Source organism: Schistocerca nitens, chromosome 4 (genome assembly GCF_023898315.1).
Source record: "Schistocerca nitens isolate TAMUIC-IGC-003100 chromosome 4, iqSchNite1.1, whole genome shotgun sequence".
NCBI classification, from domain to species: domain Eukaryota; kingdom Metazoa; phylum Arthropoda; class Insecta; order Orthoptera; family Acrididae; genus Schistocerca; species Schistocerca nitens.
The window spans coordinates 472,076,835-472,103,659 of NC_064617.1; the positions used below are offsets into that span (position 1 = coordinate 472,076,835).

Genomic DNA, 26,825 nt, shown 5'->3' on the forward strand with positions numbered 1-26,825 from the left:
AGTAGAGTTAGTAGTAAATAATTAATAAATTAAAACATCATGCATGATGAATTTTTGCTGAGTGACATTTTAAGGAAATGCAAGTTTTTCACATATCTAAATCCATATGACATGTTTTCTGCACTGTGGATCATACAATTGTATAAGTTTGCAGGTACATTCGGTGATACATGTAGATACTGCATGCAAAGTGTGTTACTAGTAGAGTTAGTAGTAAAGAAGTAATAAATTAAAACATCATGCCAGATGCTGCATGGACAGTGGAAGTGTAAATATAAACTTTGTCCTTTTCATCATTCTGTAGGGGTTGTCAGCAAGAAGTAGTTTCACAAAGGTTTGAAATTCATGTAAAGTTTGTCGGAAGTTGTGCTCTCATTCTCAAATACCAGATGAATAAAGTCCCGGGGATTTGCACACCTGCAGTTATATTGCCTTGCGATATACCCATAGTTTCTAACTGTAGTAGTTGCCTTATTGTGTTGCACTTCTAATATGAGATTAAATCTCTTAATGAGTAGATGATGACAGAATTTTAAATTTTTAAAGTTGGTCAATTGGTGAACTGAAAATCAAATTTATCTTGCTCCTGGAGGCTGTTTGATAGGCAACCTGCAAACAGGTTTGGTACTGTGCCCTGGGTTAGTCATTTAGTAATATAGATACTGGTAACCTTTTCAATGCAAAAAAAAAAATTGCACAGAGATTCAAAAAATTATGGTGACTTTACTGGTTGCTGGCAAACGGAATGTAAATCACTGTAATTTGAGCATGTACCACCTGAAGATTGTGGAGTAACCATTGAAATGGGTTGTCTTTACATAATAAAGCTAGTGACTGATTGTCTTTTTGTTGGTATTTTTAAGCATTCAGTAACACTCAAAAGCCATTCCACTTTTGACAAAAATATTTTTAAGAAATTACTGGTGGCAGTCAATTTACATAAGTAACTTAATAACAAATACTAACAAAGAGATAGAGGGGCTGGCCAGTACTTACCTCAGCTCAGTACAGCCAATAGATACACATAAAACAGAACTGAAAATTTTACATTCCTAGCTTTCGGAACAAACGTTCCTTCATCGGGGAGGAGAGAGGGGAAAGAAAGGGTAGAAGGGAAAGGAGATTCAGTTACTCACAACCCAGGTTATGAAGCAACAGGGAAAGGAAAATAGGGAGGCAGCAAGGATGACAAACTTAATAACAATAGTGACTAACATCTCATTTCTACATCATCTCCAATTTCTGTTTATTGATGTGGTCGTAAATACAAGGATCTCTTTTGCTTCCTCACTGTCATCACTCTCTATGCCGTCCTCTCCTAAATCTAGGTAGCCTGTCATTTATTTCTGCTCCAAACAAATCATTTGGAGAGCAGCAAAAATTTGGGGCTTTTGAATGGGGGCAATCTAAACATTACAAAAAACAAACAGTAAACAAATTCGGAAGCTCTAGCACCTACATGTGTAACTATATTTCCTGGTAAATGTACTCCCTGGTGCTAACAGTAAAATACTGACAAACATTGCCATCCCTGCCTCAGAAATTTCAGTACACCTGTATACATAAAACATATTTTACATTACGTGCATTCCCTTGTAACAGCAAGATACTGAAAAAATATTTAAATTCTTGTATTGGAAACTAAAATACGCCTGTATAAATAAGCTATATTTTCCAGTACATATATTCACTATAAACAGCAAACTCTTGAAAGGTAAATTCAGACACTGTATCATGGCAGTCAGCTGCTGCACAAATGAACAAGAACTTGGATGCCCTCATGGGAGAGGAGAGCAGTAGGGGAACAAGCCCTGCCTCCGTTTCGCAAGACTGGCAGTCTACATCTGTGTTGTGTGCTCCTGTGAAGCAGAAGCTAAGTAATGCTCATAAGGTATCGCCAGTTCCTTCTGGTGTTGTGAAGGCCATACTCGAACCCCACCATGGACCATATTTAGTCTCTTCACTCACTTAAAACTAAGGAAAGAAAGTAACAACCAATGCACAACACAAATAAAAGTACACAATAAATTTGCCAGCGGCTACAGAGCAAATGTGTGCGAGATTGGCAGTATCATAAACATATATTTCAGGCCTGACCTCTGCCGGTATCATTAGGAACCATAGACTAAAACTGCCACAATATAGTGTCTACATATAACATTCTCCAATACGAATGACACCCCTTTTCCAACATGCCACAGAACAAAAACAAATTATGCCTCAAAACAAGCGTTTTAAAGAGTACATTCAATTTATATTCACCTGGAAAACTGAAAAATTGTTACCATTGATAAAAAAGTGAAAAACCACAAAATACAAAATAACAAGCAACAACTTTTAAAACAGATAAACCCTTCTGTTGTTGTGACTGATGGTGAAATAATGAACCACTTTTTGGAAGTCAATGGTCTTTGTCACAGTCATTTCTATTGCAAGAGTAGATAAATAACTTAGGCATTCATCAAGCTATTGAATTTCTTAAATAATTTTTTACATGTCGCATACACTAAAATGTTCTTTCACATGATGCAGAGGAATCTGGAATAGTCACCGCTATTTCGCTTAATTTGTACAAATCATGTAACGCAAGTTCCTGTTGCTATAACTGCTGCAATGCAAGTGAATTGTCAGTATTCACTCCTTTTTGCGATTCATATTTAATGGTAAGGTTTTTTAATATCTTAATTTCTGCCTCCTACAATTCAGTATTGCATGAACAATTTTGTGCCAATGCCAATGACATTTGTTTGTCCATAAAATATTCACTTTTGGTTTTATACAAGGGATTCCTTTAATTATTCTGGAGTTTGAAATAAAATGTCTCTCAAGTTTAGTGTCTATTATATGCAAATCTTTATCAAATACTAAAGATTTGAAACAGGTTGGTTGTACAGGTTCCATGCAGTCTTTATTCGGCAAATTGCAAACATATTCCCCAAGATCTTTTGGCAACTTTTGAATTCTACGAAGAGAAAAGGAATCTGTTGGAATATTGGTGCCTATTTTTGTTACCACATCTGCACTTTCTTTCCATACATAAGTGAAACCTGAGTCTGGTCACACATTTGATACTTGAACTGATCCCTTGTCGCTTCTACTAAGTTGATTGCAGCAACAGCATCACAGTCTTTGCCCTCAAGGATATCAGATTGTGACTTGCACTTTTCTAGCAAACATGTGAACAAGTACAAATGAAAAGCAAAAGAAAAATTTAACTTTGTACTAAATCCTGATACTTCTGCAGCTTGTTCTGAATTTTCTGCCTGAATGTTTACTAGGTTTACAATGATAGTGTCACTTGTCTTCTTCACAACCTGACATGCAACATGTTGATAGGCCCATCTAGTGTCACTTAACTGTTTTTATTCCACTTTACCAGTCTTCATTTTTATTTGTTTATCAGTAAACAGTTGATGCACAGCCGACTCACTCATAAAAACATAGGTTCCTGGCAGTGTCAAAAAAATCCGTAGCCGATCTGATACCTCTGTACCTTGGTAGTATGATGAGATTCAGTTTGTTGTTCATAAGGCGTGTGTTGATGGACTGTGGGACTTCCCTGCTTAAAAGATCATGGACACCTGCACAAGAACCACTCATAACTGCAACTCTGTCATATTTGTGGAGTACAGTAATTTAAATTAGTTCCACAGTTTGCTAGGTTTTTTTTTTTTTTTTTTTTTTTTTTTTTTTTTTTTTTTTATGCAGACTAACAAAGAATAACCATCCAGTTTTTTCAGATTCAAAGCCTAAAAACCTTTCCTATATATTACTATCTACATAGTACTGAATGACAATTGAAAGTTGCTCAGTTTTTTAACCATCTTTTGACTGATCAACCATTAGAGCAAAATACTGGACTTTTTCACTTCATCTGAGATATGTTGTAGCACACTGTTGCTCATGGTGCAAAGAATTTCATTCTGTATGCCATGATGTGTGTATTTTCCCCCTTTATATTCAAGTTTTTTGTCCTAACACTCAGATATTTTTCCCTATAAGTTCCATTAAGTCTAAAACATTTCCCTTATTTGCACTATCTTTCAATTCATTCTGACCTCTTTGAGCAGTTCGTTGAATGATGACTGTATAGCAGAGTACATCAGCAATCGTTTCTGTGTATCTTCTGCTTTCTTGAACTGCTAGAGCACATGTTTCATCTAATCAGAGCAGCAGCTGATCCTTCTTCTGTCTCTGAACATGCAAAAAGAAAAATGACTTAATAGAAGCTGTTTTGGTTTGTCAGTAGGTTTCGTAGATATATCACAAACTGAAGCAGATGGATTAGTCCTGCTGGCACTGCTGCTAGGAATAGCAAATAAATCTACATTTTTATTTTCACTGAGTTTTTCATTTTCCAACCATTTTAATTATCTTCCTACTTCCATTTCATCATCATCATCAAACACAATTTTTCTATGTCACTTTCTGAATCGTTGAAACTAGCTCTGCAATTACAGACAGAGATGTAATGTCCTCATTTGGTTTAGTCACTTTTTGTCATCAAATAAAGAAATCTGATATACAAGGCCATTTTGCCATGTTACTGCGTTCACTGCTTGTAACTCATAGAATTCACTATCAAAAACAAAACAGTGATCACGATGGAACCAAATATACTTTCAAGGTTTACCATTAATGCAAACTATAGAACACACATGCAAACATAAAACAGACAGTGGGAAAGAACTGTACTTGTTCACAAGTTGTTCAACAGTTAAGGATCAACGTATTGGTTGATATTAACTTTGTCATCATAAAATCCACTTTGAATATACTTGTTTCATTTTATGGCTTTAATATGGGACAATACAAAATTGTTTAACAAATTAGCAGTGTGATTAGCCACATGTATGTAACTGTATACAACCTATTTTAATTATATAAAATAAAGTTTGAGTTTGGACTTTAATTCTGAAATTTGTCAGTCTTATTTGGGTAGACCAAGGAAATTTTTGGTGGTCCCTGACCCATCCTTGGTGCTGCCACTGCCACTAGACTGATTTCAACCAAAGTTGGTAGATATACCACTTACTGTCTGGAAAGAACTGCTGTGGGGGTAAGAACTACCTATCTATCAAAATGGTGGGGGTGAAAAAGTTGTGTGCCCACAATGCAGAAATACCCTTACTTTATTCTTCCAGTCTTGAGGATGTGAACACTTAGTGACTTAGCCGGCCTTGGTGGCCGAGCGGTTCTAGGCGCTACAGTCTGGAACCGCGCGACCGCTACGGTCGCAGGTTCGAATCCTGCCTAGTGCGTGGATGTGTGTGGTGATCTTAGGTTAGTTAGATTTAAGTCATTCTAAGTTCTAGGGGACTGATGACCTCAGAAGTTAAGTCCCATAGTACTCAGAGTCATTTGAACCAACTTAGTGACTTATGACAGACTCTACACATTATCGCAAACCTTTATGAAAATTTTTCTCACTGGCAATCCCCACAAAATGATGAAAGGAAGAAAGTTTATCACTTACTGCATTTCCACTGTTCATGCAGTAAAACTGTTGCATCAGGCATGATGTGTTAATTTATTATTTCTTTACTACTAACTGTATTCACAACACATTTTGCAGATAGTATTCACATGTACCACTGAATGTACCTGCAAAATTATATCATTATCAGAGGCAGAGTTCAGGAGATATGATGTCGTTAACATTGAGTAGCATAAAAACAAAGCTGCAGCACAAAATGCGGTAGAGATAAGTGTGAAATATGTCTACAGATGTGTGTGAAATATATGTGATGTGTGAGTGTGCGTGCAGAGTTACAGTAGAAAAACTACATGTAAACCCATGGATTGATTTTAGTCAAACTTGGTACACATATTATAAGGGGCAGATAAAAAAAGAAATTAATTTTAGCCAAACTTGGTACACACATTATAAGAGACAGATGGAAAAAAGTAAGTAAATTGTTAATTATTTCAAAAGTGATAGCCGTAACTGTTAATAAAGTTATCCCGAAGTGAGGCAAGAGGGTCAATGCCTTCATGGAAAAAATGTCTGTGGTTGCCTACAGAAACATGATTGTACCTAGGTGTGCACTTCTTCATCCAAAGCAAACCACCAGCCACGAATGCTTTTCTTCAGGGCTCAAAAAATATAAAAATTGCATTGGGAGAGATCAGGACTGTATGGAGAATGCGGAAGGGCTTCCCAGCGAAACTCCTGCAACATAATCGAAACAACCTCGGCAATATGTGGCCGGGTGTTATCCTGCAACAGAATGAATGTTGCCAAAGTTGTTTTGATTATGCTGCACAAAATTCCACAGGGAAGCCCTTCCACATGCTCTGTACAGTCCCAGTGTCTCCACCTGCAGTTTGCATAGTTTTGGGGCCCTGAAGAAAATTGTTCATGGCCGTTGATATCCATCAGACAAAGAGATGCATTCCTGGGTACAATCATGGTTCCATAGGCAACCACAAACATTTACCCTTGAAGGCACTGACCATCTTGTCTCACAGTGAGATAAATCTATTAACAGTTATAGCAATTATTTTTGAAATAGTAAACAGCTTACTTACTTTTTCCTCTGTGTCTCATTTTCGTTTGATGCCCCTTGTACTTACAGTCTGGAAAGAGCTGTTGTGGGGGAGGAGGGGGGGGGGGTAAGAACCGGCAACCTCCTATTGGGGTGGGGATGATAACGGGGGGAGAGGAATGGGGTAGGGGGGGATGATGGAAAAACAGAGAGGGGAAATAAGGACATGGATGCAGGCATGAAGAAGGAAAAGATGTCGGGGGGGGGGGGGGGGATGGGCAGAGTAAGGGAGGAGGAGAAGATGGACAGAGAGAGAGAGAGAGAGAGAGAGAGAGAGAGGTAGAGAAGATGGACAAAGAACCAAGGGGGGCCGGGGAGCAGATGGACAAATGGGATTTGGGGGGGGGGGGGGCAGATAGAGTGGGAAGGAGCAGATGGACACATAGAGGGGCAGGAGGAGATAGAATAGTTGACAGAGGAGGTGAGCAGAGAGAGGTCAGAGAAGGAGGTAGACATAGAGAGTGGGAGGAGGAGCTAGACTAATAGAATTGGGATAAATTTATATCTGGGCAATGCTCAGCACTCAGCTAGTTGTATAACACAACTTTTGGTCGGTAGTGAGATCCCCTAATTCCTACACCATAAAGAAGATGTGGAAAAGAGAAGGCTGGATTTTAAGGCCACCAAATCAGGATTTTAAGGCCACCAAATCAGAGATGTGTAGTTATTCTTTGCCTGTGTTTGAGTTAGACTCTTACTACTCTGCAGCAGAGAAAACAGGTCCTGGGCTCAACAGAACTGACTAACACATGTCTCATAAATTAAATCCCTGGCCAACAGAAATTCTTTTGGAAGTTATTTAGATCCAGTCAGATCAATAACCCAGCTCCTCAAGAGAAACTATGTTCATTCCTTGCTTGAAACCAAGAAAATATCACACATCTCCAACTAGTTATCATAGTACTACTTTTACCAACCAGTTGTGTGGGTTAACTATCTGGAATGGTTAATCAACAGTAAATGTTTGTGAATACTGAAAAGAACTGAAACTTTATAAAGTCAGTCCTGGTATTAGTTCAGAAGAAATTCTTCTGCTCTGGACAACATTATCTTTTGGGTTTTGTATTAGTTAAGAAGAAATTATTCCACCCTGGACAACATTACCTAACGTAGGGCAGCTGTACAATAGTTGGTACGTTGCCTGCTTGGGAGCTCAGTGTCTTGTGTCAGCTCTACAATTGGAGATTCTGAGGACGCCTTCTCAATTAATTGAAATTCTTTTTTTAATGACTTTTATTTTAGATGCTAAGTCAGTAGTACCTAACCAGGGCATTATATTGAGTAGAATAAGTCCTTCAGGTATTTTAATTGTTAATCCTTTATCTGTTGCTTGTTGAGTATTTTTTACACAGCAAAGAGTCCCATTGAGGTGTCATTCTGTGCACTCAATTTCTCTTTTCTATCCATCATCCAGTCCTGCATCCACATCTCGTCTGTTACTGCTCACATTTAAGAGACCTGAGAAGTGGCAAAAAATACTGGTTTTATTGTATGCTCAGTGCCAGTGTACGGGCAAAGTGACACAAGCAGCTGCTTGCAGCACCAAAATGAGAGGGCCACCAGAAGCAAAATTTGTATAATTAGCTTACCATAATGAGTAATGAAAGCTGATATTGTGCAAGTATACAATTATGTAAGCAAGAATGTCTCTGTAAAAATGGGTGTATAAATGGTCCGTTTGTGAACTAATTGTGAATGTGTGGTTACAAACTGCCACTGACTTCCATATTATATATTTTCCTAGTTAGTATAAATCTGTTTGAAATGTAATATTTTTGATTAAGTGCCTGTCTAACTGGACTCAAGTTTTACCTAAAGTCTGCCTTAATGAGGGTTACAATAGTACTAAATCCCATTCCATGTTACACTTATTTACTCCTACCAATTAAAGGAGATGTTCCATATCTCATCATCATATTTGGCGACAATATTGCACCCACCTCTGCAGCGAGTGTAACAACCCCAAAGCATCTCATAAATTGTGAAAAAACTGTATAATTTATCCTCCTGTTCTTCAACCTGTGAGGTTCCTGCTCATCACTGTCTTCACTGATGATTACTCCTTTCCTTGTTGATGTTGGATTGTTTTATCACTAGTAGTATTTGATAATTGTTTGGATAGAATCCATTAACACAATGGATTGAGATGTCACTATTATTTTGTTATATCCTTTGTTAAAAGGTATTATGAAATTATAGTAGCAAAATCATGCCATGAGATTTGAATAAAATTTCAACTTCTGTGAATGCCTCAATCTTGAATGACATTTCCTACTTTGCAAATTACTGTTCAGTGTTCTTCCAGGGTAGATGTGGCCTCAGACCACAATTTATTTGTTATGAACTGCAAATTAAAACTGAAGAAATTGCAAAAATGTAGGACATTGAGGAGATGGGACATGGGGGGAACATTAGGCAATGATTGACCAAAACAGGGAAAACAAATACAGTAGAAGACAAATGGGTAGTTTTGAGATATGAAATAGTGAAAGCAGCAGAGAATTGAATAAGTTAAAAGACAAAGCCTACTAGAAATCCTTGGATATCCCTGTTGATACTGAATTTAATTGATGGAAGATGAAAATATAAAAATGCAAAAAATGAAGCCAGCAAAAGGGAATACAAATGTCTAAAAATGAGACTGACAGGAGGTGCAGATTGGTTAAGCAAGAATGGCTAGAGGACAAATCTTAGAGTCTGGAAGCATATATAATTATGGGGAAAGATGGGTACCGCCTATAGGAAAATTAAAGAGACATTTGGAGAAAAGAAAAGCAGCTGTATGAACATCAAGAGCTCAGGTGGAAATCTGACACTAAGCAAAGAAGGGAAAGCTGAAAGATGGAAGGAGTATATAGAAGGGCTAAACAAGAGAAACATACTTCAAGGCAACATTGTGTTAAACAAGGGAAATTTACTTTAAGGCAACATTATAGAAATAGAAGATATGACAATGAGATGAAGGTATGAAATTGCAAGAAGAATTTGATAGAGCGCTGAAAGACCTAACTCAAAACAAGGCCTCTGGACTAGATGACTTTCCCTCAGAACTACTCATATCCTTGGGAAAGCCAGCCATAACAAAACTAGTCTATCTCATACCCAATATGTATGAGACAGGTTAAATACCCCCAGATTTCAAGAAGAATGTAATAATTTCTAGTCCGAAGAAAGCAGGTGCTGACTGGTGTCTATTTTACCAAACTATCAGTGTAATAAGTCATGGCTGCAAAATACTAACATGTTTTATTTACAGAAGTATGGGAAAACTAATAGGAACCAACCTTGGGAAAGGTAAGTTTGTATTCTGGAGAAATGTAGGAACTCATTAGGCAACATAGGTTAAGAAAAGGCAAATGTACATATAACTGTTGCAGATTTGGAAAAAGCTTTTGACAGTGTCAACTGGAATAACCTCTCTGAAATTCTGAAGCTAGCAAGGGTAAAATACAGGAAGTGAAAAGCTGAACTTGTGCAGAAAGCATGGAGAAGAAATAAAAACTTTGAGGTTTGCCACGGACATTGTAATTCCAAGACTGGAAGAGCAGTCTTGAAAGAAGGATATAAAATGAACATTAACAAAGGCAAAACAAGGGTGGTGGAATGTAGTCGAATTAAATCAGGCAATCAGATTAGGAAATGAGACACTAAATGTAGTAACTGAGTTTTGTGATTTGAGCAGTAAAATAACCAGTAATGGCCAGAGTAGAGAGGGTATAAAATGTAATGTGGCAACAGCAAGAAAAGCATTTCTGATGAAGAGAAGTTTGTTAACATTGAATATAGATTTAAGTGTTACAAAGTTTTTTTCTGAAGGTATTTGTCTGGAGTGTAGCCTTGTGTGGAAGTTAAATGTAGATGATAAACAGTTCAGACAAGAAGAGAATAGAAGCTTTTAAAATCTTGTGTTTCAGAAGAATACTGAAGATTAAATGGGTAGATCATGTAACCAACATAACTAATGATGAGGTATTGAATAGAATTGGGGAGAAGAGGAGTTTGTGGCACAACTTGACTAGAAGAAGGGATCGGTTGGTAGGACATGTTCTGAGGCATCAAGGGATCACCAGTTTAGTATTGGAGGGCAGCGTGGAGAGTAAAAATCGTAGAGGGAGACCAAGAGGTGAATACACCAAGCAGATTCAGAAGGTTGTAGGTTGCAGTAGGTACTGAGAGATGAAGAATCTTGTGCAGGATAGAGTAGCATGGAGACCTGCATCAAACCAGTCTCAGGACTGAAGACCACAGCAACAACAACAACAACATGTAACCAATGAGGAGGTAATGGGGGAGAAAAGAAATTTGTGGCATTGTTAGACTAAAAGGAGGGATCAGTAGATAGGACATATTCTGAGACATCAAGGGATCACCAGTTTAGTATTGGAGATAAGTGTGAGTGGGTAGGGTGTGGGGTAAAATCTGTAGATGGAGACCAAGAGATGAATATACACTCCTGTAAATTGAAATAAGAACACCGTGAATTCATTCTCCCAGGAAGGGGAAAATTTATTGACACATTCCTGGGGTCAGATACATCACATGATCACACTGACAGAACCACAGCCACATAGACACAGGCAACAGAGCATGCACAATGTCGGCACTAGTACAGTGTATATCCACCTTTCGCAGCAATGCAGGCTGCTATTCTCCCATGGAGACGATCGTAGAGATGCTGGATGTAGTCCTGTGGAACGGCTTGCCATGCCATTTCCACCTGGCGCCTCAGTTGGACCAGCGTTCGTGCTGGACGTGCAGACCGCGTGAGATGACGCTTCATCCAGTCCCAAACATGCTCAATGGGGGACAGATCCGGAGATCTTGCTGGCCAGGGTAGTTGACTTACACCTTCTAGAGCACGTTGGGTGGCACGGGATACATGCGGACGTGCATTGTCCTGTTGGAACAGCAAGTTCCCTTGCCGGTCTAGGAATGGTAGAACGATGGGTTCGATGATGGTTTGGATGTACCGTGCACTATTCAGTGTCCCCTCGACGATCACCAGTGGTGTACGGCCAGTGTAGGAGATCACTCCCCACACCATGATGCCGGGTGTTGGGCCTGTGTGCCTCGGTCGTATGCAGTCCTGATTGTGGCGCTCACCTGCACGGCGCCAAACACGCATACGACCATCATTGGCACCAAGGCAGAAGTGACTCTCATCGCTGAAGACGACACGTCTCCATTCGTCCCTCCATTCACGCCTGTCGCGACACCACTGGAGGCGGGCTGCACGATGTTGGGGCGTGAGCGGAAGACGGCCTAACGGTGTGCGGGACCGTAGCCCAGCTTCATGGAGATGGTTGCGAATGGTCCTCGCCGATACCCCAGGAGCAACAGTGTCCCTAATTTGCTGGGAAGTGGCGGTACGGTCCCCTACGGCATTGCGTAGGATCCTACGGTCTTGGCGTGCATCCGTGCGTCGCTGCGGTCCGGTCCCAGGTCGACGGGCACGTGCACCGCCGACCACTGGCGACAACATCGATGTACTGTGGAGACCTCACGCCCCACGTGTTGAGCAATTCGGCGGTACGTCCACCCGGCCTCCCGCATGCCCACTATACGCCCTCGCTCAAAGTCCGTCAACTGCACATACGGTTCACGTCCACGCTGTCGCGGCATGCTACCAGTGTTAAAGACTGCGATGGAGCTCCGTATGCCACGGCAAACTGGCTGACACTGACGGCGGCGGTGCACAAATGCTGCGCAGCTAGCGCCATTCGACGGCCAACACCGCGGTTCCTGGTGTGTCCGCTGTGCCGTGCGTGTGATCATTGCTTGTACAGCCCTCTCGCAGTGTCCGGAGCAGGTATGGTGGGTCTGACACACCGGTGTCAATGTGTTCTTTTTTCCATTTCCAGGAGTGTAGTAAGCAGATTCAAATGGATGTGAGTTTCAGTAGGTATTCAGAGATGAAAAGGCTTGCACAGGATAGAGTAACATGGAGAACTGCATCAGACCAGTCTTCGGACTCAAGACCACAACAACAACAACAACAACAACAACAACATTCGTGTGATACACAACCTTAAAATTCAATACACTGCTTGGCTTTCTATCAAATACTTCCTCTGTTTGAGTGTTTCTGCCCAACCACGTCTGTGGACTGCAGTTCAATGACTGCCACACTCACATGTGCCCATGAACAAGCAACTGTAAAACTTACCGTTGAGCCCAGAGATGTTTAACCGTAGATGGGTGCAGCTCATGATTCAGCAGTGGTGACCACAAATCCTCAGAACTCTTAAATTTTCATCCCTGGATTCTTCATACACATGAAAAATTCTTGTGCTGAAGAAAAATGTGAGCTAAGCAAGCCAAAACAAAGCCACAACCAAGTTGTCCAAGGAAGATCACAAAATGGTAATCTAATTCAATTAACATTAACATTGTGCCATGCCTATAACTTATATATAGTGTTCCCAACCTAATGTAACTAGTGTAATGGTGGAAGGGATAGTAGAAGTTGTGGCACTTACGGAATGTAGATGTTTCTTTTGTGGCAGATTTTAGAGGAATCCTCCTCATCTGTATCTGTCATTTTCATCTGCATCAGTCACTTTTAGTGTATGGGTGAATGTGTCTAGTATTAGCAGTAAGCACCACAAAATGTTCAAAATCTACCTACGCATGACCTACCACTGTGTAATGGTAAATGTGTCCAGTATTAGCATTGATGCTTCACAGAATGCCAGCTAAGCCCCACTCACAATCAAATCATGTGTCACAACTTAGAGAAGACTACTAACATATTTTGGAATGATAAGAGTAGTAAACTTATGATGCTATGTACAGTAAAATGTAGATGAAAAACACAGCCAAAATTTAGCATAACATTCTTCAGTAATACACAAAAATGAAAAGCTCATTATCAGTGATAAAGAAAGTATTAATGGTGAACTTGAATACATCCTACAAAATCTGAGCTGCTTAAAGCTATTTAAAATAGGTACATCATAATCGTACTTACAAGAAAGACAGTAAACATGGCCAAAGAGACTGTCACAGAACTTAATCGTAGGTGTAAATGTAAATAGTCATAATCATAGAAACAGACACATTTCCTTAACCAGAATAAGTGTATGAAAGATGAAAAATAATCATGTAGGATTTGAAAACTCTTCTAAACATATTAAAAAGTGTATGTTTGAAAAATATTAACACATAAATCCTAAAGTTATTACATATTCAAAGACTATGTCCCCATGAAATAGATAAAGAGACACAAAAAAATAATAAAAGCATTCTAAATATTTTACATATGGAATTTTTATACAGAACACTTGTTCGCAACACCAAGAAAACATTAATCACACTGAGCTCCACTTTTAGTGAACGACAACTATGTTCAATATTTTGCACTGAGATGTCACACACATATCACTAATGAAACTCTATGATCATTGAGAGTAAGAGAGCCTGAAGCAACAGGAGGTCAGTGTTGCTCTGTGACGAGTGTCCAAGCTAGAGGGAACAAACTGTGCTTCAGCAATGGCGTGGTGTAACAGGTGTGAACTGCTTCTGAGAAGGTACGAGTGCATGTGTACTCTTGCTGGGCAGGTGGTGAGGATGGCCTTCTTTCAAAGTGGTACGCAATAGTTCCAGGGCATGTGCTGTGGCAACAAACAAGTGGGGCAAATTCAATGCCTGAGGCAGCTATGAGTCAACAACTGCATCACTCCAGCAAAGCCAACCAAAACAGACAAGTATGGTAGCTGAGGCAACATAACGGTTATGTTATGTTTTTTGCCAAAAAATCACGGACAAGTATTTGTGTGAGTGGGAGCATTATTGTGATGTGTGATGTGTGAGTGGGAGCATTATTGTGATGCAACTTCCAGGAGTTATTTTTTCACAGTTCTGGTTGTTTTCTCCAGATTGCTTCATGCAAATGGTGCAAAACTTCTGGGTAGTATTTCTTATTGAGTGTACAACCATAAAGCAGGTACTTGTGATGCACTGTCTCATTCCAGTCAAAGAAAACAGTGAGAAGAACCTTCACATATGATCAGATTTGTCAAACTTTTTACAGTCTTTGCTCTTCAGGCAGTTTCCTTGGGGACTATTGGTCTTGGTTTTGTCATACCAATATATCCATGTTTTGTAACCTTCTATAGTCTTCTTTAGAATTTCTGGAACATTGTCGACTTCATTCAGCCATTGCTGAGCAATGTCTATGCAACATTATTTTTTGTCAAAATTCAATAGTTTTAGAACAAACTTCATTGCTATATGTTTCATCCCTGAAACAACCAAAAAAACTGCATGGCATGAGCCAAAGGATATGCTGAGATCATCAGCAACCTCTCTGAAGGTGATTCAGTGATTTTACAGAACCATTTTCTGTACTTCTTCCACATTGTCATCAGTAATTGATGTGCTAGGGTGTCCATGGTGGACGTCTCAACCATCTTTGGAATGTGTATACCACTTGTAAATGCATGTCTTACTCATAGTAGATTCGTGAAAAGCCATAGTCAATATTTAAAATGCAGTGCTGCACTTTATTCCATTTTTCAATAAAAATTTAATGCAAATTCTTTGGTCTATCTTTTTCTAAAGTAAAAATTTGCCCGAGCACTTGAAAACTCGTATAACCTTTTCGACTGTCTGCTGCTAAACAGCTGAAAATGCAGACATACATCAGGAACATGCATACCAACAGAAATTGGATATATATAAAGCCCATGAAATTAAAAAGTTCTTGGTTACTTTTTGGTCACATCTCATATACATACTGGTATACAAAACTCGAGGACAAATTAACCTTCACATGCTGTGTTACCGCCAAGTAATATAGCTCGATGAAACTTGGACCATACATGGAGAGAACTGCTATACTACAAAAGGAAATTGAAATAAGTACGCAATGAGAAGAACAGAAATGACATTTTTACTCAAACACAATAATTACACTGAAGCCACCGAGACTCATAATGGTCCCCTGCCATTACAAACAGTAGGACATGGTTCTTAATAGGATGTGTGATGGTAATGCATGCTCTGCAACATGCGCTCTGGTTGGCCGCAAAGTTGGTAAGTAGTTCTTGTGGTGGGGCGTGCCAATCCTCCAACAGATTGGTTGACAACTGCTGGATGATTGTTGGTACATGTGGACGTGCTGCGATACATCTCCTCAATGCATCCCACACCTGCTCAGTGGGATTTAAGACAGGGGAATGGGCAGGGCATCCATTTCCCAAATATCCTCTTGTTTCAATGGAATACTTTCACATATATCAGTTTTCACTAATAAGTGGACTCCACCTAATGTGTTTAATAATGAACCTTGTGTGGTCATATCTTGGTGCATATACTTCCATCTGTCATCATTCCAGTGAAAGGCTTGTCTGTTTAATTTTGATCTGCACCATGCTATAGTTTGCAGAGTATGAATGTAGCAGTATATAACTGTGTGAGGACAGCTTCTACCAAAATGGCAGATCAACACATCCAGTTCCCAGGTGATAAGCATGCTGTACAGCATGGCTAAGATGACGAAAGTGTTGACTGTACTACATAGGCTATTTGGGTCATCCCCTCCAACACTAGTTTTCCTTGACGCTGCAGATGGAGACTTACTCTTCAGCATATACTCACATCCTGCCACCCCTCTAAACTTTCAATTTGTTAGCACACCCATCTTTGCAACTCATTGTAGATGATAAAAGTAATTTATTGCAGTACCACATGTTGATTACACTGAAATCTGTATTATAAAAAGGGTTGCATGTACATGTGTATGTATGTAGGCTCCACATTTCCTCGTAAACCACTAGACTGATTTCAACCGAACTCGGTACACATATCCCATACTGTCAGACAACAGTTGCTGTGGGGGTAAGAACCACCTGCCTGTGTGAGTTCAGGAGATGTGACGTTACAAACTGTGAGATCCGTAAGAAACTGCTGCATCATGCATGATGTTTAAATTCATTATGTATTCACAATAAATTTCACAGACAGCATCCACATATGTCATTTTAAATGCACCTATAAAATGTGTGCATGTAGTTGTTCCTTCCTTGCAGTTCCTCAGGAGATGTGACATCAAAAAAACTGCTGCATTGTGCATGATGTTGAAATTTATTTCTCCTTTGCTACAAACACTATTCACAACACAATATGCTGACCAATATCCACATATGCCACTAAATGTAACTGCACAAACCTATCATTGCACAACATACACTTCAAGAGACACGACATCATAAACACTGAGATGTGTGAAAATATGCCTCATCATGCATGCAGTATTAATATATTTAGTCTTTATGACTAAGACACTCCTACAGTCGTGTCAGCTTAAGGAAATTCTTGATGCCTGGTCATGCTTTTGACAGCTTGCAACTGTGAAGTGTGAATGGCTGCAGGTGAAAAAAGTAACCCTCTATAGAGGTCTTGGGTTAGTGTCTTTGATCAGTAATCAAAATATCCTTGGTCCCTGGTTCAAAATGTGCCACCACTTAAATTTTGATTAATAATCAGCATTGGTGGTCGAGTACTTCCGGCATAAGGAGTCACCCTCAACGGCCTTGTCAAAGAGGGCAGAGGAGCGGACATATGTTCAGAGCACTATCTTGTCCTCTGGGTGAGAAACTGCCCCTAAAGGTGGAAGAATCAGCAATGATCAATGGCATGAGCATGCAGAAGGTAATGGAAACCTGCATTAGAGACACATAACTTGTATCCACAGGACATGTGGCCTGTAATTGAAAAGGTGCCATGATGATTTTTCCATTAACAAAAGATTCCGGATTAGTCCCCTATTCGGATCTCTGGGAGGGGACTGGGGACTGCCAAGCGGGAGGTGGCCATGAGAAAAAAACTGAAAAACCAACAAAAGGATAACATTCTGTGAGTCGGGGCATGGAATGTCAGAAGCTAAAATGTGGCAGGGAAGCTGTCTGAATCTAGATATAGGAGGGATCAGTGAAGTGAAATAGAAAGAAGACAAGGATTTCTGGTCAGATGAATATAGGGTAATATCAACAGCAGCAAGAAATGATATAATGGGAGTAGGATTGATTATGAATAGGAAGATAGGGTCGAGAGTGTGTTACTATGAACAGTTCAGTGATAGGATAGGTTTATTCTTACCAGAATTGACAGCAAACCAACACCAACAATGATAAATCAGGTATATATGCCGAAGTCGAAAGCTGAAGATTAAGAGATAGAGAAAGGGTAATACAATACGTAAAGGGAGATGAAAATCAAATAGTCATGGGGGACTGGAATGCAGTTACAAGGGAAGGATTAGAAGAAACAGTTATGGGAGAATATGGGCTTGAGACAAGGAATAAGAGAGAAGAAAGTCTAATTGAGTTCAGTAATAAATTTCAGCTAGTAATAGAGAATACTCTGTTCAAGAATCACAAGAGGAGGAGGCATACTTAGACAAGACCAGGTAATATGGAAAGATTTCAATTATATTACATCATGGACAGAGATTCTGAAATCAGATACTGGATTGCAAGGCAAGATATAGACTCAAATCACAATATAGTAGTGATGAAGAGTAGGCAATACGCAAAGAAGTGGGATACGAAAGTACTAAGGAATGACGAGATACACTTGAAGTTGTCCAAGGTACAGCAATAACGAATAGCTCAGTAGGCAGTACAGTTGAAGGGGAATGGAAATCTCTAAAAAAGGCGATAACAGAAGTTGGAAAGAGAAACATAGGTACAAAGAAGGTAAGTGCAAAGAAACCATGGGTAACAGAAGAAATACTTCAGTTGATCAATGAAAGGAGGAAATACAAAAATATTCAAGGAAATTCAGGAATACAGAAGTACAATTTGCTGAGGAATGAAACAAATAGGAAGTGCAGGGAAACTAAGACGAAATGGCTGCATGAAAAATGTGAAGAAATCGAAAGAGAAATGATTGTTGCAAGGACTGACTGTGATTATAGGAAAATCAAAACAACCTTTGGTGAAATTAAAAGCAAGGTTGGCAACATTAATAGTGCAATGGGAATTCCACAGTTAAATTGAGAAGGTTACAGTGAAGGGCTCCATGAGAGGGGAAGATTTGACTGATATGATAGAACAAGAAACAGGAATCACTTTAGAAGAGATGGAAGATCCAGTATTAGAATCAGAATTTAAAAGAGCTTTGGAGGACTTAAGATCAAATAAGGTAGAAGGGATATATAACATTCCATCAGAATTTCTAAAATCATTGGGGGTAGTGGCAACAAAACGACTATTGATGTTGGTGTATAGAATGTATGAGTCAGCGACATTCCATCTGATGTTTGGAAAAATATCAGCCACACAAATCCAAAGACTGCAAGAGCTGACAAATGAGAGGACTATCACACAATCAGTTTAACAGCTTATGCATTCAAGTTGCTGACAAGCATAATATACAGAAGAATAGAAAAGAAAATTGAGGATGTGTTAAATGATGACCAGTTTGGCTTTAGGTAAGGTAAAGGCACCAGAGAGGTAATTCTGACATTTCAGTTGATAATGAAAACAAGACTAATGGAAAATCAACATACGTTCATAGGATTTGTCAACTTGGGAAAAGCATTTGACAATGCAAAATGGTGCAAGATATTCAAAATTCTAAGAAAAATAGGGGTAAGCTGTAGGAGAGACATGAAATATATAATATGTACAGGAGCCAAGAGGAAATAATAAGAGTGGACGACCAAGAACGAAGTGCTCGGATTAAAAAGGTTGTAAGATAGGGATGTAGTCTTTCACCCCTACTAATCAATCTGTACATCGGAGAAGCAATAATGGAAATAAAAGAAAGGTTCAGGAGTGGGATTAAAATTCAATATGAAAGGCTATCAATGATATGAGTCACTGATGAAATTGCTATCCTGAGTGAAAGTGAAGAAGAATTACATGATCTGCTGAATGGAATGAACAGTCTAATCAATAGAGAATAAGGATTGAGAGTAAATGGAAGGAAGACAAAAGTATGAAAGTAGCAGAAATGAGAACAGCAAGAAACTTAACATCAGGATTGATGGTCATGAAGTAGATGCTACCTAGGCACCAATATAACCCATGATGTTGGAGCAAGGAGGACATCAAAAGCAAAAAGAGCATTCCTAGCCAAGAGAAGTCCACTAGTATAAAACATAGGCCTTAATTTGAGGAAGAAATTTCTGAGAATGTACATTAAGAGCACAGCATTGTATGGTAGTGAAATATGGACTGTGGGAAAACCAGAACAGAAGAGAATTAGAGCATTTGAGATGTGGTGCTGTAGATGAATGTTGAAAATTAGGTGACCTGATAAGGTAAGGAATGAGGAGGTTATGTGCAGAATTGGAGAGGAAAGGAATATGTGGAAAACAGCAGTAACGGTCTTGTAATGTTACCAGATGTGATGGTGGAGTCATTATGAGTGGGGAACAACTCAATATCTCCAGCTCACAGGTAATGTAAGCCAGCCAACTACTCAATTAAGGCCCAAGTGGCTGCTGCCACAGTCTCATTTCTATCTGCAAGCAAACCTATTCAAGTCCATGAGTGACTGAAGTATTAATGATGACTCTCGCTATGTGTGGTACCATGATATAATTCTGTTGGTGCATTTAATGACGTTTGGGGGACATTTATTGCAAATACTTTGGACTGTCCATGTTACAACTGGGCATGCTTGGAATCTCAGAACAGTTACATCTGTCTACGACTATTAACTTTCGCTTTGGCCATCTTTAAGACCATTTGGCCAAGTGATTAAACTCAGCCTTACTTATAGATGGTTCCCATCATAGCAATTTAAATTTTTCTACAGCTGTTTTCATCTGCAGTGCTGGAAAATTCATGGGGTACGTAATACTTATGAACAATGCGTCATTTGTTTTGTACTAGCTCACAAACCCGACATGCCCAGATATTTATTTTGTCAATTTGCTATTAGAAATGAAAACAAAAAATGAACTGTGTTTGTAGTGTCATACTGAACAATTTCATTTGCAGACATTCATGAAAATATCTTGAAATTATGAAACAGTTTCAGTACACTGGGTGCAGCTGCCTCATGTGCCTACAACATGGTTTTGTTAATGTCTTCATGGCAACACCTCCTCATACTTTTTTTCATCATCAGTCTTCTGACTGGTTTGATGTGGCCCACAACTTTCCTTCTCATAATATTGTTACATTCCATCCTGGATTTTCCATTGTTTGATTTAGTTTTATTTTCTTATTTATAGATTTAAAGATGGGTGTAGATCCTAGCTGAAACTGATCATTGTAAAAATAAAACCACTGATTGATAGCAAGCATAGTAAAAAAAGAAAATAGGACACCCAGATTGTGATTTTTGTAAAGTTATTAATGCAAATTAATGATTTCCTTCCCCACCCTTTTGAGACTGTTCTCTATCTCTGACATTATCACCAACAAGGTGTTACACCCCTTCTCTTCCTCTGAGAAGAGGGAACTTTTTTTTAGAAAGCCAGGAGTGTTGTCTTCTGTGTAAACATTTCTGTTGGTAGATTTGGGAATCTCACCTCTTGAAGGTATGCACGGGGTCAGCATTTCTATATCATTGTGTTGTAGATAATTAGCAAATAACATATGAGTGTTCTTAAGTATGTCTAATCTGCAACATGAAACTGTAGTTGAAAAGATTTTCTTATTCAGAGCACATACTGGATGCCCGCAAACACTGGCAGATGCAAAATGTCACATCATTAGTAGCTTTTGGAAAAATAAGTTAACTTGTATAGCTTACAGATGGGACGTTTTGTATAAAATGAAACTTCACAGAGACTGAATAGGATAGTTGGCCATGAATGAAGAGGGACAGGGTCACATATTTTGGTTTCAAGGAGAAAGTAATCTTTGTCATGCAGATGGCAAATTTTACCCTGTAGTCCTACAGGGAACACATGAAATATGGTGTATTGTATTCCGTTGCCAAATAATTGACCCCTTTCAAGAATATTTTACAGTTGTACATATTTAATTATTTCTTTAAAAAAACATTGTCTAACATAGACTGGTTGTTTGTATTCTTTTGCAAAGATATTTTGTGTCTTTGTTTCAGAAATTGATCCAAAAGTCAGGAGAAGTAAAAATGATTGGTATTCCATTGACAGATGAAAATGGCTCCATAAGCACAGTAAGGCTGCCTGAAGTTTCTGGTACAAGAGGTGAAAGGACGATGGAAAACATTGAGCATAGTCATGTTGTTCATGCCCCCATAGCTGTTTCCAGTGAAGGGAAAGGAAACATAGAATTTAGTGGGGACATATGTTCCAAACAAGTTAATCCAAATCTTTTGGCAGCAAAACCTCATTTAGGAAAAGTTATTTCCCTCAATGAAATCGCAAAACCTGAAGACAGGTGAGTTTTTTCCTTATACTACAATATCTGCACTAAATTGTTTATCAACATTATAGATGAAAGAGCATTTTTGTTTTACAGACTGCTTCTCTTGGGAGGATGCATAGGTGTTCTTGACCACATGGAATATATGAATGTGACACCCAATATAAAGACATTCACATTATTGTTAGACTGTACTCCACAGACGCTTACAGCAGAACATGTAAGTAAAAATCTGGAACTGGCCTTCTGACTGAATTGTTTGCAGCAAAATAAGGATACAGGAAACTTTTACCTGACAGGTGGCAGCAGACTGACAGCTGTTCAGTAGCTTACTCATTCACTACCATTTATAGTCAATATTTTTGTGGTGAAGAAAATGGGAGAGGAATTAGTTGGAGAAAATTTAATTTTAGGATGACTGGAAAGTAACTGAATATTTCTGCTCATTGAAGGCATAGTAAGAGAGGTAAATTACTAAAGAGATGCAAGAAATGGATAAAATTACAAAATCCAAAGCATTAGCAGTAGCAGAGGGTGCAGTTAACAAGTCAAAGATAAAGGGAAATGTGAACAAGGGAAGCTAGCTATTGGAGGATGGAAAAAGGAATGCAGGGTTCACCAGAAGAAGGTAGTAGAAACAAAGAGGTGTGGGGAAAAAAAGACTGGCTATCTTACTTGAAGCCAAATGACTGATAGAAATCAGGTATGTGCTGCAGAAAAAAGTTCCAATTGATAATGTGAACAAATGTTTTTCATAATGGGATTAAGCTTCAAGCCCTCCAAAGAGATTGCCACTAACACTTTTACACTTTAATTTTTTATGTGACATCATTTTTTCTTTGTTGGCTGTAATTATTAGACAAAAGTGTATTTGTTGAACACAGTCAGTTGATTTTGGCATTTATGATCAGTGATCTTTTCGTACAGTTAACTCAGATAACTCAACATAAAGATCAGATGACATCTTCATCTGTTCACACATGTTCTGAAATTAAAGTAGCAGTTTGCCAGATATATACACAATAAAATACAAGTTAACAGAAAATTAACATGACACGACTTCTCATATAGGTCCACTGGAATTACATTATTTTAAAAAAAAATGGTTCAAATGGCTCTGAGCACTATGGGACTTAACATCTTAGGTCATCAGTCCCCTAGAACTTAGAACTACTTAAACCTAACTAACCTAAGGACATCACACACATCCATGCCCGAGGCAGGATTCGAACCTGCGACCGTAGCAGCCCCGCGGTTCCGGACTGCAGCGCTAGAACCACACGGCCACCGCGGCCGGCATTATTAAAACGTAATGTTTTCATGAAGTAGACTTTCCATGAGTCTATATTATACGCTACCTGTGTAAAGGCTGTAAAGAGTGTGGTGGCCCTGCAGTTAAGTCATTTGGCTGTTGATATACTTTTCGGGATGTGAGGTCTTGGTCCAAGAACTTTTCTGCTCCTTACGTTTCGTCCAGAACTGCGCTGGACTTCCTCAGAGGCGCTGCTCCGCTGAGTCAGCGGAGCAGCGCCTCTGAGGAAGTTCAGCGCAGTTCTGGACGAAACGTAAGGAGCAGAAAAGTTCTTGGACCACGACCTCACATCCCGAAAAGTATATCAACAGCCATGTCACCCGGTCGTGAAAGCCTTCATTCTACAGTTAAGTCATTTGCTTCCTCTCCACTTTCAGAAAGGGTGTTACTACAATATACACCATTTGTATTTGCCTCCTTTTTATACTTACGAGGGCCTCTTTTTTTTTTTTTTTTTTTTTTTTTTCAACCTCCGATCGCTCAGTATAGGAGCTATGCGAGTGGCAGAAAGTGGATATGCACTGTAGGCTACTGCGCAACTCTCACACTACACACTTCGCCACTGCTGACCTCAAGGCATCAGTCTGCATTGCACTGCAGCCACATAAACATGGCTGCCGTCATTGTTGCTCCTGCCAAGAGTGAATTACGAAGTGTAATTCAGCTTCTGCAAGCAGAAGGGAATAGTGGAGCAGAAATTCATCGGAGAAATAGCTGAGTGTGCGGTGATAACTTCGTGACTGATGGTATTGTGCATGAATGGGCGAAATGACGTGTGTGATGAAGGGGGCCAAGGACGCAAGGCTGTCGTTACAGCCGACCTTGTTGAACATGTTGACAGAATGGTTAGAAAAAATCGTAGGTTCACCATAACTGCTTTGTGTATGGAAATTCTGGAAGTTTCAAGATCTGTCATACACTCTATCATTATTAAACATTTAGGCTAGCTACATAAAACTTTGTGCCCACAAAAGTCACCAAGTGGCATCAGCTTTGAATTTCCTCGACGATTATCATGATGCAGGAGAGATCTTTTTGAAATCAATTGCTACTGGATATGAAACTTGGATCCAATACGACACACCGGAAACGAAATGACAGTCACAACAATGGATGCATGCAAATTCACCAACCAAACCAAAAAACTTCAAACAAACATTCAACAACAGAAAGGTTATGGCTACCGTGTTTTGGGGCCAAAAAGGTGTGTTGCTTATAGAGTTTATGCAGCCCGGAACCACTGTCATTCCTGCTTTACGACGTGTGTGGAGAGCCATTCAAAACAAACGAAGAGGAATGCTGCCTTCAGGAATTGTGTTGATCCATGACAATGCTCATCCACACAATGCTGGCACAACCGAACATCTCCTTGAACAATTTCAATGTGACATTTTTGATCACCCACCATACAGTCCTGACCTGGCACCCAGTGACTTTCACATTTTCCCTGAGCTGAAGGCAGGAGGGCAGCACTTGAACCAGCGAAGATCTACAAAACAACGTCAGTGCTCATTTGAATTCATTGGCAACATTTTTTGAAGAGGGTATTACAAAGCTTATCCACAGGTATGATAAATGTCTCAGTGATTTCGGTGATTAGGTTGAAAAGTAACCATAAGTGTACAAAACTTTTGGTAAGAAACTAATTGTTTTCTGTGAACTTTTATTTATAGCCTATCGGAGTTTTTTTTTTAATGGCCTTCATAGTATGCCTCATGTCAATTTTAGAAGTTGTTCATTAGATTTCATAGCAGAACTGTCTTGAATCTTCTGTCGCAAAAGGGAATTTGAGTTGTATCATACTTTGGGTTCTATCTGTTAATGCCTCTCTCTCTCTCTCTCTCTCTCTCTCTCTCTCTCTCTTTCTTTCTTTTTCTAGGCAGCCTGCTCATGAAAATCTACACATCAGATACAAATTATGACCATCCCACTATCAGAAATAAGCAAAACTCAAAACAGATATGTATAGTTGGAAACTAAACATTTAAGTGCTCTACATTTACAAGCAAACACTGTCTCATTAATGATTTTCAGGAATGTCATACTAAATTGGCAATAAGAATATATATTTTGTACAACTGAGGAAATCATGATTTTTTGACTCCTATGGTTAAAGTGCAGTTATGGTGTTGGGGGTTTCTGCATCACGCTTAGATGTTGGTAAGATTGCGGTGATGAGACGGCCAATTGTGAGTCATATGCAGTTAGCAAATGAAAATATTGTTCTTCATTTCTTTTGATTCGTGTATGAAGCTAAGTTATATTTAATTTTTGTTGTGATGCCATAGATTTTTTTTTTACCTTTCTACATTTTGTAAATAAAGTTAGCTAATAATTTCGTTTGTCTCATAGGAATTTAGGATTTATATTATTTGCAGTTAGCACATATTTTAGATGTTTATACACTCCTGGAAATTGAAATAAGAACACCGTGAACTCATTGTCCCAGGAAGGGGAAACTTTATTGAGACATTCCTGGCGTCAGATACATCACATGATCACACTGACAGAACCACAGGCACATAGACACAGGCAACAGAGCATGCACAATGTCGGCACTAGTACAGTGTATATCCACCTTTCGCAGTAATGCAGGCTGCTATTCTCCCATAGAGACGATCGTAGAGATGCTGGATGTAGTCCTGTGGAACGGCTTGCCATGCCATTTCCACCTGGCGCCTCAGTTGGACCAGCGTTCGTGCTGGACGTGCAGACCCCGTGAGACGACGCTTCATCCAGTCCCAAACATGCTCAATGGGGGACAGATCCGGAGATCTTGCTGGCCAGGGTAGTTGACTTACACCTTCTAGAGCACATTGGGTGGCACGGGATACATGCGGACGTGCATTGTCCTGTTGGAACAGCAAGTTCCCTTGCCGGTCTAGGAATGGTAGAACGATGGGTTCGATGACGGTTTGGATGTACCGTGCACTATTCAGTGTCCTCTCGACGATCACCAGTGGTGTACGGCCAGTGTAGGAGATCACTCCCCACACCATGATGCCGGGTGTTGGGCCTGTGTGCCTCGGTCGTATGCAGTCCTGATTGTGGCGCTCACCTGCACGGCGCCAAACACGCATACGACCATCATTGGCACCAAGGCAGAAGCGACTCTCATCGCTGAAGACGACACGTCTCCATTCGTCCCTCCATTCACGCCTGTTGCGACACCACTGGAGGCGGGCTGCACGATGTTGGGGCGTGAGCGGAAGACGGCCTAACGGTGTGCGGGACCGTAGCCCAGCTTCATGGAGACGGTTGCGAATGGTCCTCGCCGATACCCCAGGAGCAACAGTGTCCCTAATTTGCTGGGAAGTGGCGGTGCGGTCCCCTACGGCACTGCGTAGGATCCTACGGTCTTGGCGTGCATCCGTGCGTCGCTGCGGTCCGGTCCCAGGTCGACGGGCACATGCACCTTCCGCCGACCACTGGCGACAACATCGATGTACTGTGGAGACCTCACGCCCCACGTGTTGAGCAATTCGGCGGTACGTCCACCCGGCCTCCCGCATGCCCACTATACGCCCTCGCTCAAAGTCCGTCAACTGCACATACGGTTCACGTCCACGCTGTCGCGGCATGCTACCAGTGTTAAAGACTGCGATGGAGCTCCGTATGCCACGGCAAACTGGCTGACACTGACGGCGGCGG

At 39.9% G+C, this 26,825-nt stretch overlaps 1 protein-coding gene across 3 annotated transcripts in view; it reads left to right on the plus strand.

Moving 5' to 3' along the window:
- The window catches only part of LOC126252812 (pentatricopeptide repeat-containing protein 1, mitochondrial), a 73,926-nt gene that overhangs the window by 32,675 nt on the left and 14,426 nt on the right, over window positions 1-26,825 (plus strand). For all 3 annotated transcript variants that reach the window (XM_049953754.1, XM_049953753.1, XM_049953752.1), the window contains exons 6-7: window positions 21,579-21,877; window positions 21,959-22,082. In XM_049953754.1, coding sequence (XP_049809711.1) covers window positions 21,579-21,877; window positions 21,959-22,082 — 423 coding nt within the window. The remainder of the gene's footprint in view (window positions 1-21,578; window positions 21,878-21,958; window positions 22,083-26,825) is intronic.